Source organism: Procambarus clarkii, chromosome 5 (assembly GCF_040958095.1).
Source record: "Procambarus clarkii isolate CNS0578487 chromosome 5, FALCON_Pclarkii_2.0, whole genome shotgun sequence".
Classification (NCBI taxonomy): Eukaryota; Metazoa; Arthropoda; class Malacostraca; order Decapoda; family Cambaridae; genus Procambarus; species Procambarus clarkii.
This window is the reverse complement of record NC_091154.1, coordinates 20,502,310-20,529,750: the sequence shown is the minus strand read 5'-3', so window position 1 is coordinate 20,529,750 and position 27,441 is coordinate 20,502,310. Positions and strand designations below refer to the sequence as shown.

At 48.8% G+C, this 27,441-nt stretch overlaps 2 protein-coding genes across 3 annotated transcripts in view; one reads left to right on the top strand and one right to left on the bottom strand.

The window, feature by feature from the left end:
• The window catches only part of LOC123763843 (zinc finger protein 271), a 463,457-nt gene that overhangs the window by 102,350 nt on the left and 333,666 nt on the right, over nucleotides 1-27,441 (top strand). Inside the window, exon 4 of one of the 2 annotated variants that reach the window (XM_045751159.2) lies at nucleotides 19,118-19,264. The exons of the other annotated variant lie outside the window; for it this stretch is intronic. Coding sequence (XP_045607115.1) covers nucleotides 19,118-19,264 — 147 coding nt within the window. The remainder of the gene's footprint in view (nucleotides 1-19,117; nucleotides 19,265-27,441) is intronic. 2 annotated transcript variants of the gene reach the window in all.
• LOC123766522 (uncharacterized) overlaps nucleotides 1-27,441 on the bottom strand; it is a 409,922-nt gene that overhangs the window by 184,392 nt on the left and 198,089 nt on the right. The window lies entirely within an intron of this gene.

The following is a 27,441-nucleotide window of genomic DNA, read 5'->3' as shown; positions in this document are numbered from 1 at the left end:
ATTGTTATTTTGAGGCCCTTCTCTTTCCCTGATCATTTTGCCAATTCCTTTCTCCCACAAACACATACTTTTATTACCTCCTTCCTCCAAATCAATTCCCATACCTCTATCTACTAACAGTTTAAACCCAAACAAACACCTCTAACCACTTCTTCCAACGAGTTCGCAACAGCAACAACCCCAGCTCTGGACAGATGCACCCCATCACGAGCATACATTTCATTTCTTCTATAGAAGTGTTCCCAGTTGTCTATGAAAGATATTGCATTTGATTTGCAATATCTTTCCAGCCGGCAATTGACACCAAGTGCCCTCGATATCCATTCATTTCCCACTCCCTTTCTTGGAAGAATGCCACATATGATCGGGATTCCTCCCTTGCTCCTAACTAATTCTATGGCTGTTTTATACCTCTGAATCAGTTCCTCACTCCTAACTTGACCAACATCATTTCCTCCCACGCTAATGCAAATAATGGGATTGTTCCCATTTCCAGCCATAATATCATTCATGTTGTTTATAATATCAGCAATGCCAGCTCCGGGATAGCAAACCCTTAACCTGTTCCCCCTATCTCTAGCACAAAACGTTCTATCCAAATACCTTATCTGGGAATCTACCACAACTAAGGTTTGCTTAGGTACTTCCTTTACTCTCTGAGGGGCCTGCGCTTCCTTGCTCTTCGTTGCTTTCCCTTTTGTGCGATCTGCAGTCTCACCACAGCACTCGTCCTCCAAAACGTCAAATGAATTAGAAGTTGCTATGGCGTTTGAAGGCGGCTTTATCAAAGTCTTCTTAAGGCCCCTGTCTTTCACAACTCTCCAAGACAAGGTCCCTTTACTACTGGTCTCCTCCTTCGTTACTTCTCGTTGTTCTTTCAGCTGACGCACCTCCTCCCGCAGAGAGTCCAACTCTGTCCTCAGGGCTCCCACTAGAGTCACCAGGTCCTTCACTACAACTTCCATATTGCTATGATAATATAACAACACTCAGGAGCTCCGGTTAACACACCCTCTCACTGAGACTATCTGCGCCTGACTGCGCCTGACATGCACGTAACACAGTGTCTACGGACAGTACGGATGTTGTACTGCAATATTATAGTGTACGTGTTCATTATACATTGGATTGGCACATAAAAACAACGAAAATGTATTTGGAAAGGTGCGCAAAAAATGAACGAAAATATATTCGCGGCAACTCGCTCGCCCCGCCCCGAGTGTCCCACCGCCCCCGAGAGCTTACGGCACGCGCGCACGGGGAATGATGTCACGCCCCAACTTCCGGACCCCATAGCAGCCAAAGTAAGTACTATTTTGACTTTTTATTTTACATACCCATACTGAGGGAAGGGTTTTTGACACTTTAAAAAGAAAAAAGAATTTTTTCCAGAGAATTTATTTCTTGCGCACTGCGGGGGTGTCACATTTGGAGGCAACGCAGTTAAGGGGTTAACACCCGGGAGTTTGGCCCACGATTTTTTTTTAAAATGGCGTCTATTTACAAGAGCCCTGATGAAGGTGTGGTGAACCCCGTGTGTCCGCGGGCCGTTTAAATCTTGCGTAGTACTCCAACACGTCATATGACGTGTTGCGCAGTTTAAGAGTTAATCTACCAAATCTACACAGTAAAATAACAACGTACTGGAGTGAACGATATGGAAGAAAATGCAGAATAGAACCAGTGAAGAGCAGGGGTGCCATAGGCACAATCAGAGAACACTGTATAAACATCAGAGGTCCACAGTTGTTCAACACCCTCCCAGCGAGCATAAGAAATATTGCTGGAACAACCGTGGACATCTTCAAGAGGAAACTAGATTTATTCCTCCAAGGAATGCCGGATCAACCGGGCTGTGGTGGGTATGTGGGCCTGCGGGCCGCTCCAAGCAACACCCTAGTGGACCAAACTCTCACAAGTCAAGCCTGGCCTCGGGCCGGGCTTTGGGGGAGTAAAAGAACTCCCAGAACCCCATCAACCCGGTATCAACCAGGTTTAAGATCAAAGTGCACGTTATTACTCCAAATAAACGCAGGAACTTGATTGCATTGGACCACACTCACTCAGAGGACCTGGCGCTTTCGAAAGTTACTGACATCTGTGGTTACAAAGTCCGTTGTTATAAAACTCTGTGTGACCGTTTGGTACACTATGTGGTCCGGCATGTTGTTGACATTAGTGCGGACGACATCAAGGCGCTTCGGGTACAGGCTGCACAGGCGTTGCATTCTAGATTTCGGTTGTTGCAACGCACTAGGTTGGTTGTTAACCCGGATGCCCCATGGCTGCCCCGTTTTGCTTATAGGGACCCGGACTTGGGGGCGCGGGTCACTGCGACCCTGGTTCAGTCCGCACCTCCTGGTCCTTCCCCTCCTGTTGTTCATTCTGGTCCCTCTTCCCTGCTTTCGGCCCCGAAACGTCTGAGGGTTTTGGAGTCGGGGCAGGGGTTAGTTGGTCTTGAGACTCGGGCAACCTCGGGGGATGCCCCTTCCAGTGTGGTGACAGAGGCATTCGAGTCTCCTCCCCCGGCCGAAGCCTCTGGGTCTGAGCAGTGGGCCTCTTTCTATCCGGCTTCTACGGCTGCGCCGGCCTTGTCTAGTAGGGTCGGTGCTTGGGGGGAGGACTCGGCCCCAGGTCCTGCTGGAGAGGACCCTGGGGCTGGGGAGGGGCTGACTTGGGGGCCTTGGGCCCCGCTGGACCCTGCCTGGGTTTTTATACCCTCTGAGCGGGGCTTATTGTTGCAAGGAGTGGGGTTTTCTTTTCCCCCCTCAGTGTACGAGTTGGATTTGGTGTCTACCCCTGCCCTGGTTCGGTTCCGTGTCCCCCCGGGGGTTTCGGTTCCGTCTTTCCAGAGGTTTTCGACTTATCGCATCAAATCTGCTGCGGTGCAGACGGCCCTTGCGGCGAACCTCCTGCGCGACCCGGATTATGCCTCGGCAATGGATCCGAGGTTTCAGGTTTGGGTCTTCGTTCCCTTTCTGGCTCCGATACGAGGTTCCGGAGTCGTCCTGGCTGGCAGACTGTCCTGTCTTTGCCTAGGAGGCTTGACACTCCTTTTGTCGTTCCCGCACGCTTGAGTGGCGGGAAGCTTTGACGGTGCTTCAGGTTTTCCTGGGGGGCGACCTTGAGCACCTCAATGAGTGCTTGTTTGCTCCTGCCGTTCCCCGGGATGTCGGTCTCGTTCAGCTCCATGTGCAGGTTCCCCTCCTTTCGGCGGCGCAGGTGGCGGAGGACTTGCGCGCTCGGGGCCTTTTAGTTGCGGCCTTGCACTTCTTTTCCCTCCTGGAGCTGTCTTCTGACTGGCTCACGGAGGACGTGGGGGCGCTTGGGGCTGTTCCTGGGTCTGGCACCTTGGCCTCGGCAGCTCGCTCGTCGGCTGCCATGCTGAAGCTTTTCGCGCCGATCTTGCAGGATGCGGTGGCTCTGTTTTATGCCTCCCGTCTTGCGTGTTGGCAGGCGGTGCTTGCCTCCTCTGTGGAATCCGCTTGGGCCTTGGCTCTTAGGATTTCGTCCCCTTTTTGCCCCTCTTGTTTGACGCTTCAGCCATTGTGAAGTTTATTCAGGCTGCTTCGGCTTCTTGCCATCCCATGGCGGACTTGCTGGCTCTCCGGGGGTCCCGTGGTGGGCCTTCCCAGAAGGGTCGTGCCAAGGCTCAGGGTTCCTCTCGTCTTGGTAGGCCACTGGTGTCAGGTTTGGGTTCGGCGCCTCCTTCGGACCCTCCTTCGTCTGGTCGGCGCGGTGTTCGCTCTGTGCGAGGTTCTGGGGGCGCCAGCCCTTTCATGGTTCGTCCCATTGATGGGGGGGAGGCTTGCGCTGTTCACTCACGCCTGGTCCCATGATTTGTGGGCTTTTCGGGTCGATTCGCACGGCCTCCGGTGGTGTTGGGTTGCCCCTCCCCCTGTGGGGGGTTCGGATCTGGCAGGGCAGGCTTCTTCCCCTGCGTTCTGTCAGGTCATCTTGGAGTAATTACCTAAGTGTAATTACCTAAGTGTAGTTACAGGATGAGAGCTACGCTCGTGGTGTCCCGTCTTCCCAGCACTCTTTGTCATATAACGCTTTGAAACTACTGACGGTCTTGGCCTCCACCACCTTCTCACTTAACTTGTTCCAACCGTCTACCACTCTATTTGCGAAGGTGAATTTTCTTATATTTCTTCGGCATCTGTGTTTAGCTAGTTTAAATCTATGGCCTCTTGTTCTTGAAGTTCCAGGTCTCAGGAAGTCTTCCCTGTCGATTTTATCAATTCCTGTTACTATTTTGTACGTAGTGATCATATCACCTCTTTTTCTTCTGTCTTCTAGTTTTGGCATATTTAATGCTTCTAACCTCTCCTCGTAGCTCTTGCCCTTCAGTTCTGGGAGCCACTTAGTAGCATGTCTTTGCACCTTTTCCAGTTTGTTGATGTGCTTCTTAAGATATGGGCACCACACAACAGCTGCATATTCTAGCTTTGGCCTAACAAAAGTCATGAACAATTTCTTTAGTATATCGCCATCCATGTATTTAAATGCAATTCTGAAGTTAGAAAGCATTGCATAGGCTCCTTGCACAATATTCTTAATGTGGTCCTCAGGTGATAGTTTTCTATCTAGAACCACTCCTAGATCTCTTTCTTTATCAGAATTCTTTAAAGATTTCTCACATAATATATAGGTTGTGTGGGGTCTATGTTCTCCTATTCCACATTCCATAACATGACATTTATTAACATTAAATTCCATTTGCCAAGTGGTGCTCCATATACTTATTTTGTCCAGGTCTTCTTGAAGGGCATGACAATCATCTAAATTTCTTATCCTTCCTATTATCTTAGCATCATCAGCAAACATGTTCATATAATTCTGTATACCAACTGGTAGATCATTTATGTACACAATAAACATCACTGGTGCAAGAACTGAACCCTGTGGTACTCCACTTGTGACATTTCTCCATTCCGATACATTGCCTCTGATTACTGCCCTCATTTTTCTATCAGTCAGAAAATTTTTCATCCATGATAGAAGCTTACCTGTCACCCCTCCAATATTTTCCAGTTTCCAGAACAACCTCTTATGTGGAACTCTGTCGAAAGCCTTTTTTAGGTCCAGATAGATGCAGTCAACCCAGCCATCTCTTTCCTGTAATATCTCTGTGGCCCAATCATAGAAACTGAGTAAATTCGATACACAGGATCTTCCTGATCGAAAACCATACTGTCTGTCTGATATTATATCATTTCTCTCCAGGTGTTCTACCCATTTAGTTTTGATTAGCTTTTCCAATACTTTCACTATTACACTTGTCAATGATACAGGTCTATAATTGAGGGGGTCTTCCCTGCTGCCACTTTTGTAGATTGGAACTATGTTAGCCTGTTTCCACACGTCTGCTACGATTCCTGTACACAGGGATGCCTGAAAGATCAGGTGAAGTGGAATGCTGAGCTCAGATGCACATTCTCTCAGAACCCATGGTGAAACGCCATCTGGGCCAGCTGCTTTGTTCCTCCCGAGCTCCTTTAGCATATTTTCCACTTCATCTCTAGACACCTCTATCCGCTCTATGTTGTTCTCTGGAATTCTTATTGTGTCTGGTTCTCTGAAGATTTCATTTTGTACAAACACACTTTGGAACTTTTCATTTAATGTTTCACACATTTCCTTTTCATTTTCCGTGAATCTGTTTCCCATTTCCAACCTCTGGATATTATCCTTTACCTGCAATTTGTTGTTTATGAATTTGTAGAATAGGCCCGGTTCTGTTTTACATTTATCTGCTATCCCTTTTTCAAAATTTCTTTCTGCCTCTCTCCTTACTGCTGTATAATTGTTTCTCGCATCTTTGTATCGCTGGTATGTTTGGGGGTTTGGCCTCTTCCTATACTGATTCCATTTTTGTGTCTTTTGGTCTCTTGCCCTCTCACAATTTCTGTCGAACCAATCCTGTTTTCTGGTCCTGCATCTCTGTTTTGGTATAAATTTTTTTGTGCCTTTATCATATATTTCACAAAACTTGCCATACATCTCATTCACTTCCTTGCCTAGCATCAAGTCTGTCCAATTATACTCACTAAAAAAATTTCTAAGGTCACCATAATGTCCTCTCCTGAAGTCTGGTTTTTCAACTGCTTCAACCTCCTTATTTTCTTCCAGCTTATAACGCATTGCATACTTTATTCCCAAAAAGACATGGTCACTTTTACCCAAGGGAGGAAGGTACTGAATGTCAAATATCTCTTCCTCCTTCCTGGTAAATATCAAATCTAGCATGGAGGGAACGTCCCCTTCCCTCATCCTCGTAGCTTGTTTAACATGTTGATACAAGAATGTTTCCAGGATGAGGTCTACAAATTTACAGGTCCAAAAATCTTCTGTTTTAGCTTCATATGCTTCCCAGTCTATGGATTTCAAGTTGAAGTCACCGACTATCAACAGTCATGATCTATCGTTATCCGCTCTCGCTATAATCTCTCTCATTATTGTTATAAGACCTTCACGTTTACTATCTAGCTCCTCCTTTGACCATGTGCTGCTTGGCGGTGGACTATATGCATTTATCATCATTAGTTTATCATCCTCATAGCAGATCTCTAGTGCTATTATGTCAACTTCTTGTGGATTGGCAGTCATTATTTCCTTCACCTTTAGGTGTTCTTTTACCAGCACAGCAACGCCACCGCCTTTCCTAATTTTTCTGTCCCGTCTCCAAATTGAGTAGCCCCTTGGGAATATGACCTCATTTAAAATTACATCTTCAAGTTTTGTCTCCGTGAGTGCAACAATGTCTGGTGTCTGCAGCTGTATTACATCACTTAACTCCAGTATCTTCGATCTCACTCCATCTATGTTGGTGTATGCAATCTTCAGGAACTTGTTCCCCCTCTCCTTATTCTTCACTCCCCCTCTCTCTATTGATTTTGTTGGTTTGCCTTTATGTACCACTTTACTGGTTTGCCTACCCCTATCACTTTGTAGAAAAAAGAATTTATTTCTTCTTCATTCCTGCTCTCATTTAAATGTTTTGCCTCGGCGAGGTTCAGTTTCAGCTTCTCTCTATCTTCTTTTGAAAGATCTCGTCTTAACGACCACCCTTTCCCATCCTCATCCCTTTGCAATTTTCTAGCATTCCTTAGTACTTCTTCCATCTGTTTGGCACCGTTTAGGGTGATCCTCAAAGGTCGATCTTTCCCTTTTACGTACCTGCCTATTCTCCTGTAGTCGCACACATGAGTGGGTTCGCTTGGGCGTGGTCGAAATGACGACGTCCCTCAGATGGGTTTCCCATCTGTTTCCAGTCCCGAATCGGGACTGCGCGGACGTGCGGTTCATTCTAGACTTGTCCCGTCAGAACCGCTGGGTTCATTGCTCCTCCTTTCGGATGACCACGCTGTCCCAGGTTCGGCTCCTGTTGGAGCCGGGTGCTTGGATGGTGTCCCTGGACCTCTGGGATGCTTATTAGCACGTCCTGATTCATCCGGGGTTCAGGGACTGGCTCGGTTTTGTTGGGGGGCTTTGTGCTTACCGCTTTCGTTGTCTTCCGTTCGGCTTGAACCTGGCACCTCGCGTTTTCACACGCCTCACGTGGTGACCCGTCTGCGTCTGTTAGGTGTTCGGGTGTTGGCCTACCTCGACGACTGGCTGGTTTGGGCTTCCAGCCACTCCGCTTGTCTGCTAGCCAGGGATCTGGTTCTTTCTCAGCTTGCCGGGTTCGGGTTCTTGGTGGACTGGAGGAAGTTCCATCTGGTTCCCTCCCAGGTTCGGGCCTGGCTGGGCCTTGTGTGAGACTCTCGGACCGCTTCCTTGTCTCTTCCTCCGAAGTCTCTTCTGTGGCTGGGGTCCCACTTGTGCCTGTTTCTGGGGGGCTCCCAGGTCTCCCAGCAGTTGCTCAAGGGTCTGTGTGGGAGCCTGAACTTCGCGATGCTGGTCTACCCGCCGGGTCGGGTTTGGCTTCGTTGGCTGTTCTGGTTCCTTCGGGGACGTCCTTTCCGTCTCTCGCGATCGCTGGGTTCCGACCCCGGGGGCTTTGCGTCAGTTGCTGTGTCACCGGCTTCCTCTTCAGGTTTTTTTGGGGTTCAGCATCGTGGCGCCTACCCGAGCCCTCGCTCGATGTGTTCACGGACGCATCGTCTCTCGGCTGGGACTTTGTGACCAGTATTCACCAGGCCGGCCAGGGTCGGTGGGGTCCGTCCTTCCATCAAGTCCACAGCACTGTGCGGGAGTTCACGGCGGTGTGGTTTGCTCTTCGGAGGTTTCGAGTCGCCCACGGGTAGACAATCCGGCTCCATTCGGACTGCTCCCCGGTGGTTCATTGTCTGAACCGGGGGGGTTCGATGCGGTCCTTGGCTCTTTGGCACTGGTCGCTTCGGGTGACTCGTCTGCTGAGTTCTCGGGGTTTGGCTCTCCTGGCAGTTCACGTGCTGGGTGTGTCCAATGTCTTGGCCAATGGCCTGTCTCGTTTCATTCCCCTCTCCACGGAATGGACGGTAAACGCCGACTCCTTCCGTTGGCTTTGCCAGACGTTCGGGCGCCCTGAGGTGGACCTCTTCGCGTCGGCGTGGTCACGGCGCCTTCTCCTGTATGTGGCGCCCTTTCCCGACTGCGAGGCCATCAGGGTTAACGCCTTTCGGCAGGACTGGTCAAGGTGGGGGTTTCTGTACCTCTTTCCCCCAGTTCAGCGTTTGCTCCAGGTCCTGACTCGCTTAGAGACTTACCAGGGGTATAGTTGTCCTCTTGGCCCCTTGGTGGCTGGCCCAGCTGTGGTTTCAGGCGCTGCTTGCTCGGTGTCCGAACCCGGAGGTTTTTCCGCGGCTCCGCCTCTTCCAACAGATCGGCCCGGTATGCGGTATGTCACGTGGCTGGTTCGATCTTCTCCTCGAGTCTTCGTGTATGGTATTTTTGACTCGAGTTTATCATCATCTCTATTGTGATCAGGTGGCTTCCTTATTAGTGTCCCACCTGCGGGCTTCGTCTCGGCGGCAGTATGAAGTTTCCTGGCGGTCCTTCCGGTTCTTCTTACGTCTTCGTCGTTGTACTTCGCTTTCTGTTAGGGTGGTGTTGTCTTTTCTCTCTTGGTTGTTCCAGGACCGTCTTCTTATGCCTAACACTGTCGTCGCGTATCGTGCGGCGTTGGTGGAGCCATTTCAGCTTGCTCTCGGTATTGATGTCACGTCTGCGCCGTTTCGCAAGCTGTCTCGGGCGTTGTTTCACCTTCAGCCTGCTCATGCACCGCCTGAGCCGTCCTGGTCTTTGGACAGAGTGCTCTCTTTTCTTTCTTCTCCTCGTTTTGTTGTGGCCCCCTCGGTTCCGGATGGTTTTTCGAAGGCTCTTTTCCTGTTGGCATTGGCCTCTGGGGGTGTCGGGTGGGTGAGCTTCATGCTCTCCTCCGGCACAGAGGTTTCTGCTCCTTAGGTCGGGGTGATCGTTTTGTTCGTCTGCAGCCTTCTCCTTCTTTTCTGGCGAAGAATGACACTGCTGCATTCCAGAGGGGCCCCTTGGGTTGTTGATGCTTGGTTGGTTCGGCCGGGGGTGCATCATGTTTTGTGTCCGGTTGCGGCTCCGCCGTTATTTGCGCACCACGGCTTCTGTGTCCGTGGGTGCGCTTTGGGTTGATCCGGTTTCCCTTCTTCCCTGTTCGAGGGTGTGGGTCTCCCAGGTCGTCTGCAGCGTTTTTAAGGCTAGCCAGCCTGCGGTCTATCCCCGTGCCCATGACGTCCGCAAGTTCGTGGCTCTTGCCGCCGTCTTTGGCAATATGTCCTGGGTTGACATTCAGGCATGGGGATTTTGGCGGTCGAACAGGGTCCTGGCTGCTCGTTACCTTGTAAACGTTTCTGGGCCCGTTCGGGCCTGTGTCGCTTTGGGTTGGCAGATGCAGCCTCGACTTCGGGTTGAGGAGTGAGCAGCAACCACCTCCCGGGTAAGTCCCTATTCTTTCCTCTGTGGGTAGGTAGCTCTGGGGAGCTGTAGGGGCTCTACCCAGAAAACCAGCGTTGAATGTAATGAAACGCCATTTTCTGGGCGAGTCTCAGAGGCTTCCTGGCATCCCTCCCTCCCTCCCTCCCCTCCAGTCGGCATTTTTTTCGCATGTTTTTGATATCCAGCCTCAGAACTGGGGTGTGGATCGCTGGCGCGGTAGGTCTGGGGCTGCCCCTTCCCCCTCCCGGGGAGGGGGTGGGTTGCGCAGACAGCGACGCAATGACGAATGACGTCATACTAGCTTGCTCGTTTTTGTTTGAGGAGTTCTATCCACTCGTTCGGCTTTTGGTTGCAATTTTCACCAGAATAGGGGTTTGTTTTGGGACGCCTACCTTTCTTGGTGCCTAACTCGGTCGATGGCAGACATAGAATGCTTCCAATTACACGGGGGTTTCTATAGGCTATTGCTCCCCTTGCCTCTCTAGAGGGGGCCAGGTTCTGGCTCGTGGTCCCCGGTAGGCCCATAAGAACTCCATACACATGACTGATGCCAAAGTCTGACATTAGCATATCAGCCTAGTAAGCTCCAGGGAGTCTCCGGGACTCACCCAGGAAATGACGTTTCATTACGTTCAACGCTGGGTTTTTTAAAGTGTCAAAAACCATTCCCTCAGTATGGGTATGTCAAAAAAATTTCGAAAGTGTACTTACTTTGGCAGCTATGGGGTCCATAAGTTGGTGCGTGATGTCATCATTCCCTGTTCGCCCGTGACGTACGCTCCCGGGGCGGGGCGTGCGAGTTGCCGCGAATATATTTTTGTTCATTTTTTGCGCACAGTTCCAAATTACATTTTATTTGTTTTTACATGCTAATCCTATGTATAATGAACACGTACACTATATTATGGCAGTAAAACATTCGTGCTGTCCGAGGACACTGTGTTACATGCATGACACTTGTGTATACATATGTTGCACATATTTACCATGTATCATGCTAATTTATGTATATATACAATCTATTTACAGACTATTCACTGTCACACACTATATACATTCACCATCAACACATTCAGAGCACCGAGAGTGTGAGCTGCCACACCCAGCCAGCCCTCCCTCCCTCCCTCACTCCTCCAACATTGTATTCACCAACATTGCTACTCCCATCATACAGTTACTCACACCAATGTTTCATGTTCATTTATGTATATTTACAACATATGTACACACTATGCACTGTCACACACTATATACATTTACCATCAACACATTCAGAACATTGCAAGTGTGAGCAGCCACTGTTATTGTTTTTATTACACTATTTACACATGTTATATATACCTATCTACATGTTTTATTTACCAGAACTATGCAAGTAAGCCGGTATTGTGTCCAAACAGTACAGTGGCCACCATACACTGCATGAGAAATCACACAGCAGACGACGCTATGATTACGACGTCGCCTCCCTCACCAAAATAGCTCCACTCAACATACTCCTGTTGCTGTTATTATACTATATACACACACACACTGTATATACCCTTGTACATGTGTGTTCCCCATAGCGAACCACGAAGTTAGTATGGTGAGCAAAACAAGAGTGGTTGCCACACAGTGAGGCTACTTCAATTCTCTCCCTTCCTCCCTACCTCACCAAAATTCCTTGTTCAACAATACTACGCACAACACTAATTATAACCACAATCCTGGTCACTAATTCCTGTAAATGAATAATTGACCACAAGTTTATTTTGAAAAGAAACCTAAGGAGTCGTTTGAAGATTCCTAGATGGATAAAATAATGCTGTTGTGCTGTGACTAGCGCTGTGAACATCGTGAACAGCATTGAATCACTGATATTTGAACATTGTACCCCCAGTCATTATCACACTCAGGCTCTTCTATAATACTATCATGGCTAAATAATACAGGTTATATATATATTTTGACATTATTAGGCGATGCTGTGGTCACATGCTGAACAGCAGTGCTGTGCGCTCATGCTGCGAGCGCCAGCCTTGATTGCTCATTCACTACTTAGCTCTCACACCCAGGAATGTGCACCATGATTTTTTTTCAAAGATGGCGTCTGTTTACAAGAGCCCTGAGGAAGCTGATGTGAACCCCGTGTAGCCGCGGGAGTTTTGAATGGAACGTGAAAAATACAAATACCTAGAGGCACGTAGCGCACCCCAGACGTGGGCCTGCAGGCGCGTTGTGCAGTTAAAGGGTTAAACGCCAGTCACAACTTGAACAGTACTAGCGATTTGTCGATCACCACATTCTTTCCAGGTACAAAATAGTCATGGAACTTGCCTCTCTTGTCACTGAAAACCTTCCGTACTTTCCAAAGTTTGTTGTGTCTGTCCTTATTTGCATTATTTTCGAAATGCAAGCACCTGAGAAGCAACAGGAACCTATCATGTGACATGTACCTGATGAACACGGGGATCGAACAAGGCTGTCTTTGCTCCAATAATCCTGGATGACGTGTTTCTCGGAGTGTTTCATCATCATGCTCAATGTGAGAAACACGTATATTTCGTCAATTGTGGTGTCCTTCCATTGTGTCAGGCGAGAGGCAGGTAAAATGCCAGCGTCTATGAGGCTGTGAGCATAGCTGTTCATCTCGGTTACAGGATGGGTCATGAATTCGTCATCAAAATACGCCAGCAAATAGTCTATTTCTGCCTTATCCTCACCTGTATATGGGAATAATGGTGTCAGACCAACATTGGTACCATCAAACTTTGGTATTTGTGTAACAAATGTGGCACAATCCTCCCGCTCAAGCACGCCCGGTTTTTGGTTTTGGTGCCAACACCACGGCCAACACCACCACGAGTACGAAAAACACGGCTTCGTTGTCTGGTGCGGGAGCTGCATGTGGGTATGATGGGAGATGAGACTGATTTGCATATCGTAGGCCTACCATGAATATAGAGGGGCCACTGTCGTCATGAACCTCTAGCTGCGTGACACGCTGCTGCTTGCCGCGACGTGTTGCTGGGGCAGCAAAACCCCGTCTTGTAACACCCTCGCTGCTCGTACTCGGGTTGTCAACACTACTTGTATCTGAGCCTATGTCATTAAAACCCGAGAAAGATTCATCGCAAGTACTATTACTGAATAAACTTGCATCAGGGGACACAAACAGTGGTGGTGACTGACAGTGTTGACCCAGGACGGCGAGGCAGGCTGGGCGAGGCGTGTGTACTGTATACACTCGAGACATCATCCACCTCGATCTCTCCCTCACTCGAGGGAGACCGCATGTATCAGACCGCTGTGTAAGATCTTTCTCTGGATTATAGTCTAAGTCATCATCCATAGCACCGTCATCATACAAAATGTTGCGTATCTCCTCCTCAGAGTCATTTTCCATGACCGCGGGTGACCGTGGAGTGGGAGCTCGTAGACGATGAGTTGGACATGGTTGCTTCTTTGAAACTGAAGCTCCCCATGGCCGTGGGGCATGCTGGGATTTTTTCAAGATGGCGGACGATCTCTGGGGCCCCCAGGCATCCGTTTTGTACCCGCGTCACCGTGCGCCAGTTTTGAAAGAAACACTAAAAATATAAGATCCCGGAGGCGCGTTGCGCACTCACCCGTCGAGTGCCTGCAGGTGCGTTGCGCAATTCAATGGTTAATGCTGCGATGCTTTGCGTTCGCCTTCTGTTCTACTCATTATTCACATCCTGCGTCCCTTTTCCTCTTGTCTGTTTCTTTTGCCTTTATCCTCACCCACACAGATGACATCGTTATCTTCCAACCTCTGTCACATCGTGGCCCTTGATGTGCCACTGCACATTGTAGCTTCAGCATCTTTCTACATTACCGCTCGTGCCATCATCAGGAGGATACACCTTCTTGCAAACTGCACATATTGTGAAGAAGAAAGAAGAAACTCTGCCCAATTTGTTTCCGCCTCCACCGGGGATCGAACCCGGAACCTCAGGACTACGAATCCCGAGCTCTGTCCACTCAGCTGATGACAGGCTCGTGTGTGTGGTTCACTATGGTGAACACAATCTCGTGTGTTAGGGTTCCTTAGATTTGTCTTTTCAGAGGTTTTCTTCCTCTCGGCTTTCCCATGCGGTGGTTCAGGAGGCCTTTTGGCACGTACTTCCTGTAATTACCTAAGTGTAATTACCTAAGTGTAGTTACAGGATGAGAGCTACGCTCGTGGTGTCCCGTCTTCCCAGCACTCTTTGTCATATAACGCTTTGAAACTACTGACGGTCTTGGCCTCCACCACCTTCTCACTTAACTTGTTCCAACCGTCTACCACTCTATTTGCGAAGGTGAATTTTCTTATATTTCTTCGGCATCTGTGTTTAGCTAGTTTAAATCTATGGCCTCTTGTTCTTGAAGTTCCAGGTCTCAGGAAGTCTTCCCTGTCGATTTTATCAATTCCTGTTACTATTTTGTACGTAGTGATCATATCACCTCTTTTTCTTCTGTCTTCTAGTTTTGGCATATTTAATGCTTCTAACCTCTCCTCGTAGCTCTTGCCCTTCAGTTCTGGGAGCCACTTAGTAGCATGTCTTTGCACCTTTTCCAGTTTGTTGATGTGCTTCTTAAGATATGGGCACCACACAACAGCTGCATATTCTAGCTTTGGCCTAACAAAAGTCATGAACAACTTCTTTAGTATATCGCCATCCATGTATTTAAATGCAATTCTGAAGTTAGAAAGCATTGCATAGGCTCCTTGCACAATATTCTTAATGTGGTCCTCAGGTGATAGTTTTCTATCTAGAACCACTCCTAGATCTCTTTCTTTATCAGAATTCTTTAAAGATTTCTCACATAATATATAGGTTGTGTGGGGTCTATGTTCTCCTATTCCACATTCCATAACATGACATTTATTAACATTAAATTCCATTTGCCAAGTGGTGCTCCATATACTTATTTTGTCCAGGTCTTCTTGAAGGGCATGACAATCATCTAAATTTCTTATCCTTCCTATTATCTTAGCATCATCAGCAAACATGTTCATATAATTCTGTATACCAACTGGTAGATCATTTATGTACACAATAAACATCACTGGTGCAAGAACTGAACCCTGTGGTACTCCACTTGTGACATTTCTCCATTCCGATACATTGCCTCTGATTACTGCCCTCATTTTTCTATCAGTCAGAAAATTTTTCATCCATGATAGAAGCTTACCTGTCACCCCTCCAATATTTTCCAGTTTCCAGAACAACCTCTTATGTGGAACTCTGTCGAAAGCCTTTTTTAGGTCCAGATAGATGCAGTCAACCCAGCCATCTCTTTCCTGTAATATCTCTGTGGCCCGATCATAGAAACTGAGTAAATTCGATACACAGGATCTTCCTGATCGAAAACCATACTGTCTGTCTGATATTATATCATTTCTCTCCAGGTGTTCTACCCATTTAGTTTTGATTAGCTTTTCCAATACTTTCACTATTACACTTGTCAATGATACAGGTCTATAATTGAGGGGGTCTTCCCTGCTGCCACTTTTGTAGATTGGAACTATGTTAGCCTGTTTCCACACGTCTGCTACGATTCCTGTACACAGGGATGCCTGAAAGATCAGGTGAAGTGGAATGCTGAGCTCAGATGCACATTCTCTCAGAACCCATGGTGAAACGCCATCTGGGCCAGCTGCTTTGTTCCTCCCGAGCTCCTTTAGCATATTTTCCACTTCATCTCTAGACACCTCTATCCGCTCTATGTTGTTCTCTGGAATTCTTATTGTGTCTGGTTCTCTGAAGATTTCATTTTGTACAAACACACTTTGGAACTTTTCATTTAATGTTTCACACATTTCCTTTTCATTTCCCGTGAATCTGTTTCCCATTTCCAACCTCTGGATATTATCCTTTACCTGCAATTTGTTGTTTATGAATTTGTAGAATAGGCCCGGTTCTGTTTTACATTTATCTGCTATCCCTTTTTCAAAATTTCTTTCTGCCTCTCTCCTTACTGCTGTATAATTGTTTCTCGCATCTTTGTATCGCTGGTATGTTTGGGGGTTTGGCCTCTTCCTATACTGATTCCATTTTTGTGTCTTTTGGTCTCTTGCCCTCTCACAATTTCTGTCGAACCAATCCTGTTTTCTGGTCCTGCATCTCTGTTTTGGTATAAATTTTTTTGTGCCTTTATCATATATTTCACAAAACTTGCCATACATCTCATTCACTTCCTTGCCTAGCATCAAGTCTGTCCAATTATACTCACTAAAAAAATTTCTAAGGTCACCATAATGTCCTCTCCTGAAGTCTGGTTTTTCAACTGCTTCAACCTCCTTATTTTCTTCCAGCTTATAACGCATTGCATACTTTATTCCCAAAAAGACATGGTCACTTTTACCCAAGGGAGGAAGGTACTGAATGTCAAATATCTCTTCCTCCTTCCTGGTAAATATCAAATCTAGCATGGAGGGAACGTCCCCTTCCCTCATCCTCGTAGCTTGTTTAACATGTTGATACAAGAATGTTTCCAGGATGAGGTCTACAAATTTACAGGTCCAAAAATCTTCTGTTTTAGCTTCATATGCTTCCCAGTCTATGGATTTCAAGTTGAAGTCACCGACTATCAACAGTCGTGATCTATCGTTATCCGCTCTAGCTATAATCTCTCTCATTATTGTTATAAGACCTTCACGTTTACTATCTAGCTCCTCCTTTGACCATGTGCTGCTTGGCGGTGGACTATATGCATTTATCATCATTAGTTTATCATCCTCATAGCAGATCTCTAGTGCTATTATGTCAACTTCTTGTGGATTGGCAGTCATTATTTCCTTCACCTTTAGGTGTTCTTTTACCAGCACAGCAACGCCACCGCCTTTCCTAATTTTTCTGTCCCGTCTCCAAATTGAGTAGCCCCTTGGGAATATGACCTCATTTAAAATTACATCTTCAAGTTTTGTCTCCGTGAGTGCAACAATGTCTGGTGTCTGCAGCTGTATTACATCACTTAACTCCAGTATCTTCGATCTCACTCCATCTATGTTGGTGTATGCAATCTTCAGGAACTTGTTCCCCCTCTCCTTATTCTTCACTCCCCCTCTCTCTATTGATTTTGTTGGTTTGCCTTTATGTACCACTTTACTGGTTTGCCTACCCCTATCACTTTGTAGAAAAAAGAATTTATTTCTTCTTCATTCCTGCTCTCATTTAAATGTTTTGCCTCGGCGAGGTTCAGTTTCAGCTTCTCTCTATCTTCTATCTATATCTGTGAGACCCGGTTTACGCCTCTGTGTTTGATCAGGCTTTTGTTTGAGTTTGGTTCTCCTTACACTGGTCAGATGTGTTTCGAAGTTCTGGTTTCTTCCTGGCTGGCAGCGTGCTTCAATGACTGGTTGGTGTGGGCTCCCTGCCTTACTGCTTGTTGGGGTTCTGGTTTTTTCCTAGCTTGCTGGATTCGGGTTCCTGGCAAAACATGCATAATGGCTTCCGAATCAGAAAAACAAATGTTATGAGGAGAGACTGGAGACGTTAAACATGCCAAAACTAGGAGATAGAAGAAAGAGATGTGATAAGATCACCACTTACAAAAAAAAAATACAAAATTATTGTAATTATTTATATATACAAGAGTTCTCACATTCTTGTACAGCCACTAGCACGCATAGCATTTTGGGCAAGTCCTTAATCCTAATTTTCCCCGGAATACGACCCCATCAAGTCGTTTAACAACCAGGTATCCATTCACTGCGGGGTGAACAGAGGCTACAGGATTGGCGCCCAGTAAATCCTCCTCGGCCAGGACACCAAGCCAGGCCAAAGAGCTCACGAAACGCCAGGGGAGTATGCTACCATTTTGCCACGGGGACTGCAAAATACTAACAGGAATTGACCAAATTGCCTAGAGGTATTCTTGAAACCAGCAACTTCACGAACAAGAGGACCCAGATTCAAGCTAAGAAAACAGAGGTGCGGAAAAAATATTAGGAAATTTTCTTTTGCTAACAAAGTGATAGACAATTGGAACAAACTGAGTGAGAAGGTGGTGGAGGCCAAAACCATCAGTAGTTTCAAAGTGTTATATGACAAAGAGTACTGGGATGATACCACGAGTGTATCAGAACACTCTCATCCTGTAACTACACTTAGGCAATTACATAATTTGTAAGTTGTGTGTAGTCAATTTTCTTTCAGTGACTTGCATCACACTCATATTGTCTACAAACTGTGACTAGTGTGGAATACTGTTGCACAAAAATGGGCCCTTTCAAAGCTGGAGAAGTTGCTGACCTGGAGACCATGCAGAGATTCTTTAATGGTAGAATCCACTCAATAAAACATCTAAATTATTGGGACTAATTAAAATGCTTAAATATGTATTTTCTAGAGTGCAGGCGGGAGAAATGCATAAGAATTTACACATGGAAAATATTAGAGGGGCTGGTCCCTAATCTACAGACAGAAATAACATCATATGAGACCAGAAGGCATGGCAGGATATGCAGAATACACCTGTTGAAAAGGAAATATGCAATAGGTACTCTGAGAGAGAACTCTGTCAACACTAGAGGCCCGAGACTGTTCAACATGTTTTCCCCCCCGTGTTCAAGAGAAAACTCGATGGACACCTCCAAAGGATACCTGATCAACCAGGAGTCTGTCAGAGACCGGGCCATAGGGATGTTGATCCCTGAAATCAACACAAGGTAACCGCAAGGTAGGTTGCTATCACAACCGTGAATGCCTGACTACCTAGGGCTGGTTATGACTGACTTGTGACTGTGATTGCCTGACTGACTGACTGACTGTGACTTGACTGTGGCTGCCTCTGACTGGTTGCAACTAACTGTAACCGGCTCTGACTGGATGTTACATAACATAGGCAGTGAAATCTGTGAAGGGTAAAACGTAACTACTGACCTAGCGAGGCCAAGGTTGTCAAAAGAAACCCAATAGTGACCTCCAATTTAACATACACTAGACTCTGAACTCAATACTGTATTCTGGATTTTAGTGTCAATGACTGAAAATACGGCACCAGGTACCAATCTAAAATAAAGTCGTTAAACTGGCGAAATGGTAAATCGGAGGTCCTAAAATAAATTTAAAATTGTATACTAGTATTATATACAGTATTTGCATTTAAAGTATAATAATACTGTACATTACTTTATTTAGATTTCCATAAAATTCATCAAATGTGAATCTATGTCTACAGTCCACCTGGGAGACTTTGCCTCCATTAATGTATGTATTTGTAATGACAGGTGCAAGAGAGTGTCAGAGATGTTCTGGAGACGATCACTGCGGAAGCAGGTGTCACACCTGTCCCTGTCCAGCTGGAAGAGACGGCCTCCACTGTCATGGAGAAAGTTCAGAGAATGACCGGAAGAAACCCTCTGAATCAATTAACTGTAAGTTTTTGGTGGTTTTAATTTTTGTGATGACACACAAAGTATAAAATACCAATCCTAAGAATAACTGTGTAATTGTCTTGTTTTGACCTTTTTACTGCTTGTAACTATTTTGACAGTCACAAGATAATGACTTGTTGCTTCAGTAATTACATTTGCTCTCACAGTGTGGTGGGAAATAAGCACATCAACAAATTAATTCAAATTTTCCATTCATTTTGTTAGAGATAAGAAGTAACTACCAAAGTTTACCTGGATGAGGTTCTGGGAGTTGTTGTTCTCCCCAAGCTCAGCCCAGGGCCATCTTGAGGTTATCTTGAGATGATTTTGGGGCTTAGTGTCCCCGCGGCCCGGTCCTCGACCAGGCCTCCATCCCAGGAAGCAGCCCGTGACAGCTGACTAACTCCCAGATACCTATTTACTGCTAGGTAACAGGGGCATCAAGGTGAAAGAATCTCTGCCCATTGTTTCTCGCCAGCCAGGTTTGACTTCTGAGAGCTTGGTTCAACAGGCTGTTGCTTGGAGTGGCCCGCAGGCCCATATATTCACCACAGCCCAGTTGGTCCGGCACTTCTTAACCACAGCATTGCACAGAGCGCCTTGAGGCGCTAGATCGGGGGTTGCGCAGAGTGCTTTCAGGCGCTAGATCAGGTGTGCGCAGAGCGCCTCAGTGCACTCGTATGTATAGCATAGCATTCAAAACTCTTGCGGCTACACAGGGTTCACATCAGCTTCCTCAGGATTCTACTAAACGGACGCCATTTATACAAAAAATAATGTGTAACATTCTCGGGTGTGAATGCCTCAGTACTTAGTGAGCAGCCAAGACTGGCACACACAGCATGCACTAACAGCACTTCTGTTCAGCTTGTGATCACAGCATCGTCTAAAAATGTCAAAATATATATGTAACTGGTATTATTTAGCCTTGATAGTATTACAGAAGAGCTTGACTGTGATAAAGACTGTGTACAATGTTCAGATGTCAGTAAACACATTGCTGTTCAAGATGTTCACAGTGTTAGCCACAGCACACAGATATTGTTTGGACCATCTAAGAATCTTGAAATGACTTCTCATGTTGCTTTACAAAATAAACTTGTGGAAAATTATTTATTTACAGGATTTAGTGACCAGGATTCTGATAATAGCTGGATTGTGGTGATAATTAGCGATGTGCGTAGTATAGTGTGAGGAAGAATCATGGTGAGGAGGGAGAGAAGTAGCGTTAGGTGGCTGGTGTGTGGCAACCACTCTTGTTGTTTTGACTTACCATACCAGCTTAGTAGTTGACTATGGTAAGCACAAATGTAGATACCTATATATAATGTGTGTATATAGTGTAATAACGGCAAAAGGAGTATGTTGGCAAGGAGCCGTTTTCGTGAGGGAGTGAGGGAGGGAGGTTGTCGTCTGCTGGCTGCTGTGTAACATGTCATGCAGTGTATGGTGGCCACTATGCTGTTTGGACACCATACCAGCTTAGTTGTATAGTTATGGTAAATAAAACTTGTAGATACTTTTGAAATAGCATTATCCACTCGATTTAACGGCCTATATGGGGCTGTATCCGGGTCGTTATTTCCGGAGCTCCGGTATTTCCAAAGTTAAGTGTCTTGTTTTTTTTCAAGTAACATTCAGGTAAGATATATTTTGTGCAGATTGCCACTTGGTCCACCACTCTAGTGTCTTCTACCTTGTGATGTCACAGATTCACGGCACATTGTTTTGATCTGTCAAGAAGCTGGAGTGTTCATTCCGTGACTTTGTTGTACATATCTGCACAATCAAGAAACATCCGTGCACCATGTTGGCTCCAAATGCACTCATTGTGTCAGTGATGGCTGAGTGGTGGGTGGATGGGCAGGCAGGAAGAGGCTGGGAGGCAGGGAGGGAGAGGCAGACAGGCAGAGCTTGGGAGGGAGGCAGGCAGGCAGAGGCAGGGAGGGAGAGAATGGAGATAGATGAAGGGATGGATTGATGGAGGGATGGATTGATAGAAGGATGGATTGATGCAAGGATGGAATGAATGCAGAAACGAGAAAGTTGGAACAAAAAACACAGAGGTAGCCAAGTCATGCACAGGTACAAACAAGAAGAATACCATCACAGATGAAAATATTTGCAGGTAATATGCAAATAATTATTTATATTTTTAAGGACTATAGGTATTAAGGACAGTGCAGATATGGGCCCAAAGGCACAGAATGCACATTCATGCACGTACGGAAATGTCGAAACTAGTTAGGGAAAGGCAAATGTTGTTTTGATACAGAGTGTAGATATTTTCACCCTAAGCTATGCAAACTCAGTTAATGAGAGGAAATGCTACGATCTTCATTGCCCTGATTTCCACGTCAGAGGTACACAGCGCTATATAAGAGAGGAAGTCCAATATAATAGCCCTGAAAATTTTTTAGAGGCAGGCAGAAACAGAGGGAGAAACAGACAGGCAGAAACGTGGCAGGAGTACGGATGGAGAGGGGAAAATGCCCAAGACTGGACTGCGGTTCGTCATCAAGCCCACACATACTACACCCCGCAACTACACGGAGACTACCACACTCCCCAGTGTCACTTCCAAAACTGGACAAACCATTGCCACAACAACACACCCTGGGTCAGGGTAGAGAGGAGGGAGAACTACAAAAACCTTCCAGAAGTGACACACAATATGGACAATCATTCATATTTGCAAACATTCAGGGTTTAACCCTTTAACTGCGCGGCCTATAAATATGACATCCCCCCAGTGCGCAGGAAATGAAACCTCGGGAAAAAATTCTTTTTTTCTTCTGAAAGTGACAAAAATCCCTCTCTGTATATGGGTATAGCAACGGAAGTTCGAAATTGTACTTACTTTGGCTGCTATGGGGTCCGAAAGGTGGGGCATGACGTCATCATTCCCCGTGCGCCAGAGCAGTATGCTCTCGGGGCTGGTGGGGCGCGCGAGTTGCCGCGAATATATTTTTGTTCATTTTCTGGGGGGAGCCCCGTCAGCTCCCCGGAGCTTTACCGGCTGATATGCTAATGTCAGACTTTGGCATCAGTCATGTGTATGGAGTTCTAGGGCCTACCGGGGACCACGAGCCAGAACCTGGCCCCCTCAGAGAGGCAAGGGGAGCAATGGCCTATAGAAACCCCCGTGTGGTTGGAAGCATTCTATGTCTGCCATCGACCGGGTCAAGCATCCAGAAAGGTAAGCATTTCAAAACAAACCCCTATTCTGGTGAAAATTGCTACCTAAGCCGAACTAGTGGATAGAACTCTTCAACAGAAAACAAGGAAACTAGTATGACGTCATACGTCACCGCGCCGCTGTCTGCGCAGCTCCCCCCTCCCCGGGAGGGGGAAGGGGGAGCCCCAGACCTCCCACTCCCACGACCTCCCCTCCCTCCCACCTCCACCCATCAGTTCTTCGGCTGATGCTATAGGCAATGGTTATGTGCTCCGGCTCCAGTGGTTGTTTCAGCACTGTACCTAGAGTGTGGTGTCTGTTTTCTAGGTGGTGCGTGAGCCGGGAGTGATTCTTCAGTACTCGGGCTGCATGCGCCTAAGGATCCCTTCCCTAGGTGCCCTGTAAGTACTGCCCTTGTGGCTTGGGGCCACCTTCCACAAGTTCCTTGGGTCCTGCCCCTGCTTGGCCGTTTACTGCTTGGTTTTCGGCCGCTCTTTGTGTGCTCGGGTGCGAGCTCTACTTGTGTACTCTAAGGCGAACAAGGGAGACAGAAGTCTCCCTTGTTCGCCTTAAGAGTCAGGGGCAGTGTTTGCACTGGTGGGGCGCAGGGTACTGTGCAGCTTGTCTTTACCAATCACAGCGGCCGGCTCTGTTCCGCTTGGGTACGCTGTCCTCTTGCGGGGTTTTCTTTTTCTTTTTGTTTATCTACCTGGTGGGGGGTCTGCCTTCGTTCTTGCCCCTTGTGTCCCTTGTGTTCTGAGTATTTTCTGGTGGTACCCCTGCTAGGTCCCCGTGAGTGTACACGTCCCGGGGGTTCAGCTCTTAGAAAGTTGTTTGGTAGCTTTGGGTGCCGGTTAGCAGTACCCTGCCTGGGATTACCTGAGCGCGAGTCCTCTTAAAGTAAACGCTCGGGACCCTGGGAAACCCCTGGGGGCGCGCGGGTCCGATGGATGTGACCCCAGAGCCCCCCCCTCGCTTCCAGCGAGTTTGAGGGTTGCTCTCACCTTTTGTCTCTGGGTGACTCTCTGTTTTGCCTCCGTCTGCTGCCTGTGGGGTCGGTGACACCTTCGACCCGGAGTCCTGCGAGTTTGGTTGCTCGTTGTGGCTCGGTTACCCAGTTGTGCTAACAAAGCGGGTGCGGGCAGCAGGGGCGTTGCACTTGAGCCTTAGTGGTGGCAACGTTTTCGTGGTTTCCTCCCCGGGAGCACCGGGGCTGCCCCGTTGTAGTTCGTTTTGGGACTTGGGGGTGTTGGTTGCTTCGGTTCCATCCACGCCCCCTTGTCTTTCCCCTGGTTCACCCTTCCTGCCTGCATCCGGTTCCTTACCGTCTGTAGGTTCGGGGCGGGGTTTTTGATGGTGTTGAGACTCGGGCAGTCTCGGGGAATTCCCCTTCCGGGGTAGTGACGGGGGCATTTGGGCCTGTTCCTCCAGCCGTGTTGTATGAGTCTGCCAGTGGGCTCCCTTCCTTAGTGTTTTCACGGCTGCCCCGGTTTTCTGGTACGGCCGGGGCTTTGGGGGAACGGCTCGGCCCCGGGGCCTGTCGTGTAGGTTCCCGGGGCTGGGGAGGGGCTGACTTGGGGGGGCCTTGGCCCCGTTAGACCCCGTGGGGGTTTTTATCCCCCTCTAGGCGGGGCTTGTGGTTACGCGGAGTGGGGTCTTTCCTCCGCACTCGCCGTACGTGCTGTTGGACGTCGGCCCCTCCCCGGGCTCGGTTCCTTTGGCCTTTGAGTCGGTTGGTTCCGTCCTGTGGGTGGATGTTTCCTCCCCCCCCCCCTTTTTGGGACGGTGTTTTTGTCATGTTTCCCCGTTCGATGGGGTTCTGCGTGACTTCTGATCTCGGGTGCGCCTGCGCCTTCGTGTGCCTTCGGGACTAGTGTTGGCTTCTGTGTTCTCGAGGGTACGGGAAGGTTTTTCGCTACTTCCCGCATTATTGGAACGTCTGTCGGCTCCTCGTACTTGTCGCCCTGTTGGGTTACTTGTCGCCCTGTTGGGCTACTTGTCGCCCTGTTGGGCTACTTGTCGCCCTGTTGGGCTACTTGTCGCCCTGTTGGGCTACTTGTCGCCCTGTTGGGCTACTTGTCGCCCTGTTGGGCTACTTGTCGCCCGGTTGGGCTACTTGTCGCCCGGTTGGGCTACTTGTCGCCCGGGTGGGCTACTTGTTGCCCGGTTGGGCTCCTTGTTGCCCGGTTGGGCTCCTTGTCGCCCGGTTGGGCTCCTTGTCGCCCGGTTGGGTTCCTTTTTGGGCTCTTTGCTTCTTTGGCCGGTTTTCTTGTTCCTGCTTCCTCTTTTGGCTCCTTTTCTCGTGCAGTAGTCCTGGCTGGCGCCTTCCCGCAGGGAGGGTGTGCGGTTCGGCCAGCATGTTATGCGCATGCGCCGTGGAGTTTGTTTTGGTCTGGGCGGTGTTTCAGTGCTGGGGTTTTGCGCCCTTTTTTGCTACAGTGCTTCGCCTCTCGTTCTTCTCCCTGGCTGCGGTATGTGCCCCTTCGCGCCGGGGGTGTCCTGGTTCCCAGTTGTGGGGAGGACACCGCGGTTTTCCCTGTGTCATGGGTGTGGACCGCCTCCGCCTCTCCGTTCTCCTGCGGGTCCGGCTCTGGTGTCTTCACCTGGCGGTGCTCCCAGGTTCTTCTGGGCACGGTTGAGTCGTGTCAAGTTCGTGCCACCATTCGCCAGGTGAGTTTCTGCGGTCTGGCGTCTTTTGGCCAGGCGCTGGATACGGCGGTGTTTATATACCTGTCTTTATTTAGGTATATTTTGTACGACTGAGACCGTTCGCACACCCCTTCCTGTCCCCCTCATGTGCATGTCCAACCCATGCTGGAGTCATTCAGGGGACCCTCCCTTTTTCATGTTGTGAGGTGTGGGGGTTGTAGGGTTGGTTCTGTACTCACCTGGTAAGGCTCCTGGCTGTGCTTGCAGGATTTGAGCTCTGGCTCTTGGGTCCCGCCTATCTGGTAGAACTTGGGGGATAGTACCAGTGGAGTGCAGTGGTGCTGTTGGCACTTTTGGGGAACACTGTATTACCATCAGTGGTCTGTGCTTGTTACACGACCTACTTGCGAGCATAAGCCTTCTTGCTGGTTCGTCCGTGGACTTCCAGGGCGCACTGGCCTGTTTTCGTATGGCAGTTCCGGCCCGTCCTGGTTGTGGGGGTATGTGGGCCGGTGGACTGCTCCTCGCAGCTGCCTGGTGGGCCATCCTCTGGCCGGTCTGGCCTGACCTTGGGCCGGGCTTCAGGTGTAAAAGAGCTCCCAGTACCTCATCCAGCAGGTATCGAGCGGGGTTTCTCCGCCGTCGGTCGCCTGGTGCAGGTTTCTGGGCCTGCAGGGTTTTGTCGTGTCTCCGTTGGCCCTGTCTGGGGTCGGCCTGCTCCGTTCTCTGCCTTTGCAGAGGGGAGTTGCTATTTACATGTTGCGTGTTGCAGTGGTGCCTGTTGCGGCTGCTGCACGTGTGCATTGGTACCGTGTTTCACGGTGGCGTGTCCTTGTTCCTGTGTCCGGTTGTGGAGTGGCATTTTGCTGCCGTTTTGTGCCTGGGGATTGCGTGGGGTTTTTGTCCTTGCCTGATTGTCCACCCCTGGTTGTTCTCCTGGGGTTTTTTGTGCTTCTGCTCTTTCTTCCTGCCTCCTCTGCAGCAGGGATGTTCTGCGTGTGTTCTTAGGCGTTGGTCAGCCCGAGTCCTGTTCTGGCGGCGACCCTTCCGCCTTCTTTGGTTTTTCTAGCTTGCCCTGCCGTTTTTTTTTTTTTTGGGGGGGGGGGGGGTCTTGCGATGTCTCGCGTCGGACCCGTCGATTCTGAACTCCTGGCGGGCTTGCATGCTTTGGGGAGTTTTTCTGTTCGGCAGACGTTCCATCTCCTTGTGCCGCCTGGGTTTCGGTGGTCGCGTCCGAGATCTTCTCGCGGCTCCGCCTTTTCCTGGGCTCGGGGGGGGCGCCTTGTCGGGGCTGCTTATGTTCTGCCTCGTGGTCTCGCTTCCGGTTGGTGGTCGGGTGGCTTCGTGGTAGGTGTCCCACCTGCGTGCTTCTCTTGGCGGCAGTATGGGGTATTTTGGCGGTCCTTCCTTTTCCTGTCCCTTCTTAGGTGGTTACTCTTGTTCGCTTGGTTTACTCTCGGCTTGGTTTTCTAGTGGGGGTTGGGGGCCGTCGTCTTGCCACATACTGTCGCCTCTTTTCGTGCGGCGCAGGCGGAGCCGCTTCAGCTTGCTTTCGGTCTTGGTGTTGCTTCTGCACCGTTAGTCAGCTGTCTTGTGCGTCGTTTCACCTCCGGCCTGTTCGTGCGCCGCTTGCACCATCCTGGTCTCTGGTCAGCGTGCTCTGTCTTCTCCTCGGTTGGTAGTGCCCCTTCGGTTCCGGTGTGTTTTTTCGTCGGCTCTTTCCTTTGGGCCTTTGCCTCTGGGGGTCGGGTCGCTGAGTTTTCTTGCTCCTTCGGTTTTATCGTTTTGGTTGTTTGATGGCAGCAGTCTCCATCTTTTCTGGCGCGGAGTGGGGCTGCTGCATTCTGGAGGGATCCAGGGTTTGTTGGTGCTTCGTTGGTCGGGCCGGGGGTGTGTCGTTTTTGTGTTCAGTGGCGGCCCTCCGCTGTTGTTTGCTTGCCACGGCGTTTGGGTCCGGAGCGCGTTTTGCGTTGATCCGGTTCTGTTCTTCCCGGTTCGCGGGTGATAGTGTCCCGGGTGGTCAGCCGTGTTCTTGCGGCTCAGCTGCCTGTGTTCTTCCCTCATGCCTGTGGCGTTCGTGGCTTCGCTGCTCTCGCTGCAGTCTGGGCAACGTGGCCTTGCAGTCTTTCGGGCATGGATTTTTGGTGTTCGTGCAGGGGCCTTGCTGCTCGTGGTTCTAGTGTTGTTCCCGGGATTTTCGGGGCTGTGGTGCCTTGGGTTGGCGTTTGCTGCCGGTTGTCTCGCCTCCTTGGGGGGTGCGTGGTGTCCGCCTCCCGGTTTTGTCCCTTTAGACCTTCCTCTGTGGGTAGTTAGCTCCGGGGAGCCGACGGGGCTCCCCCCAGAAAACCAG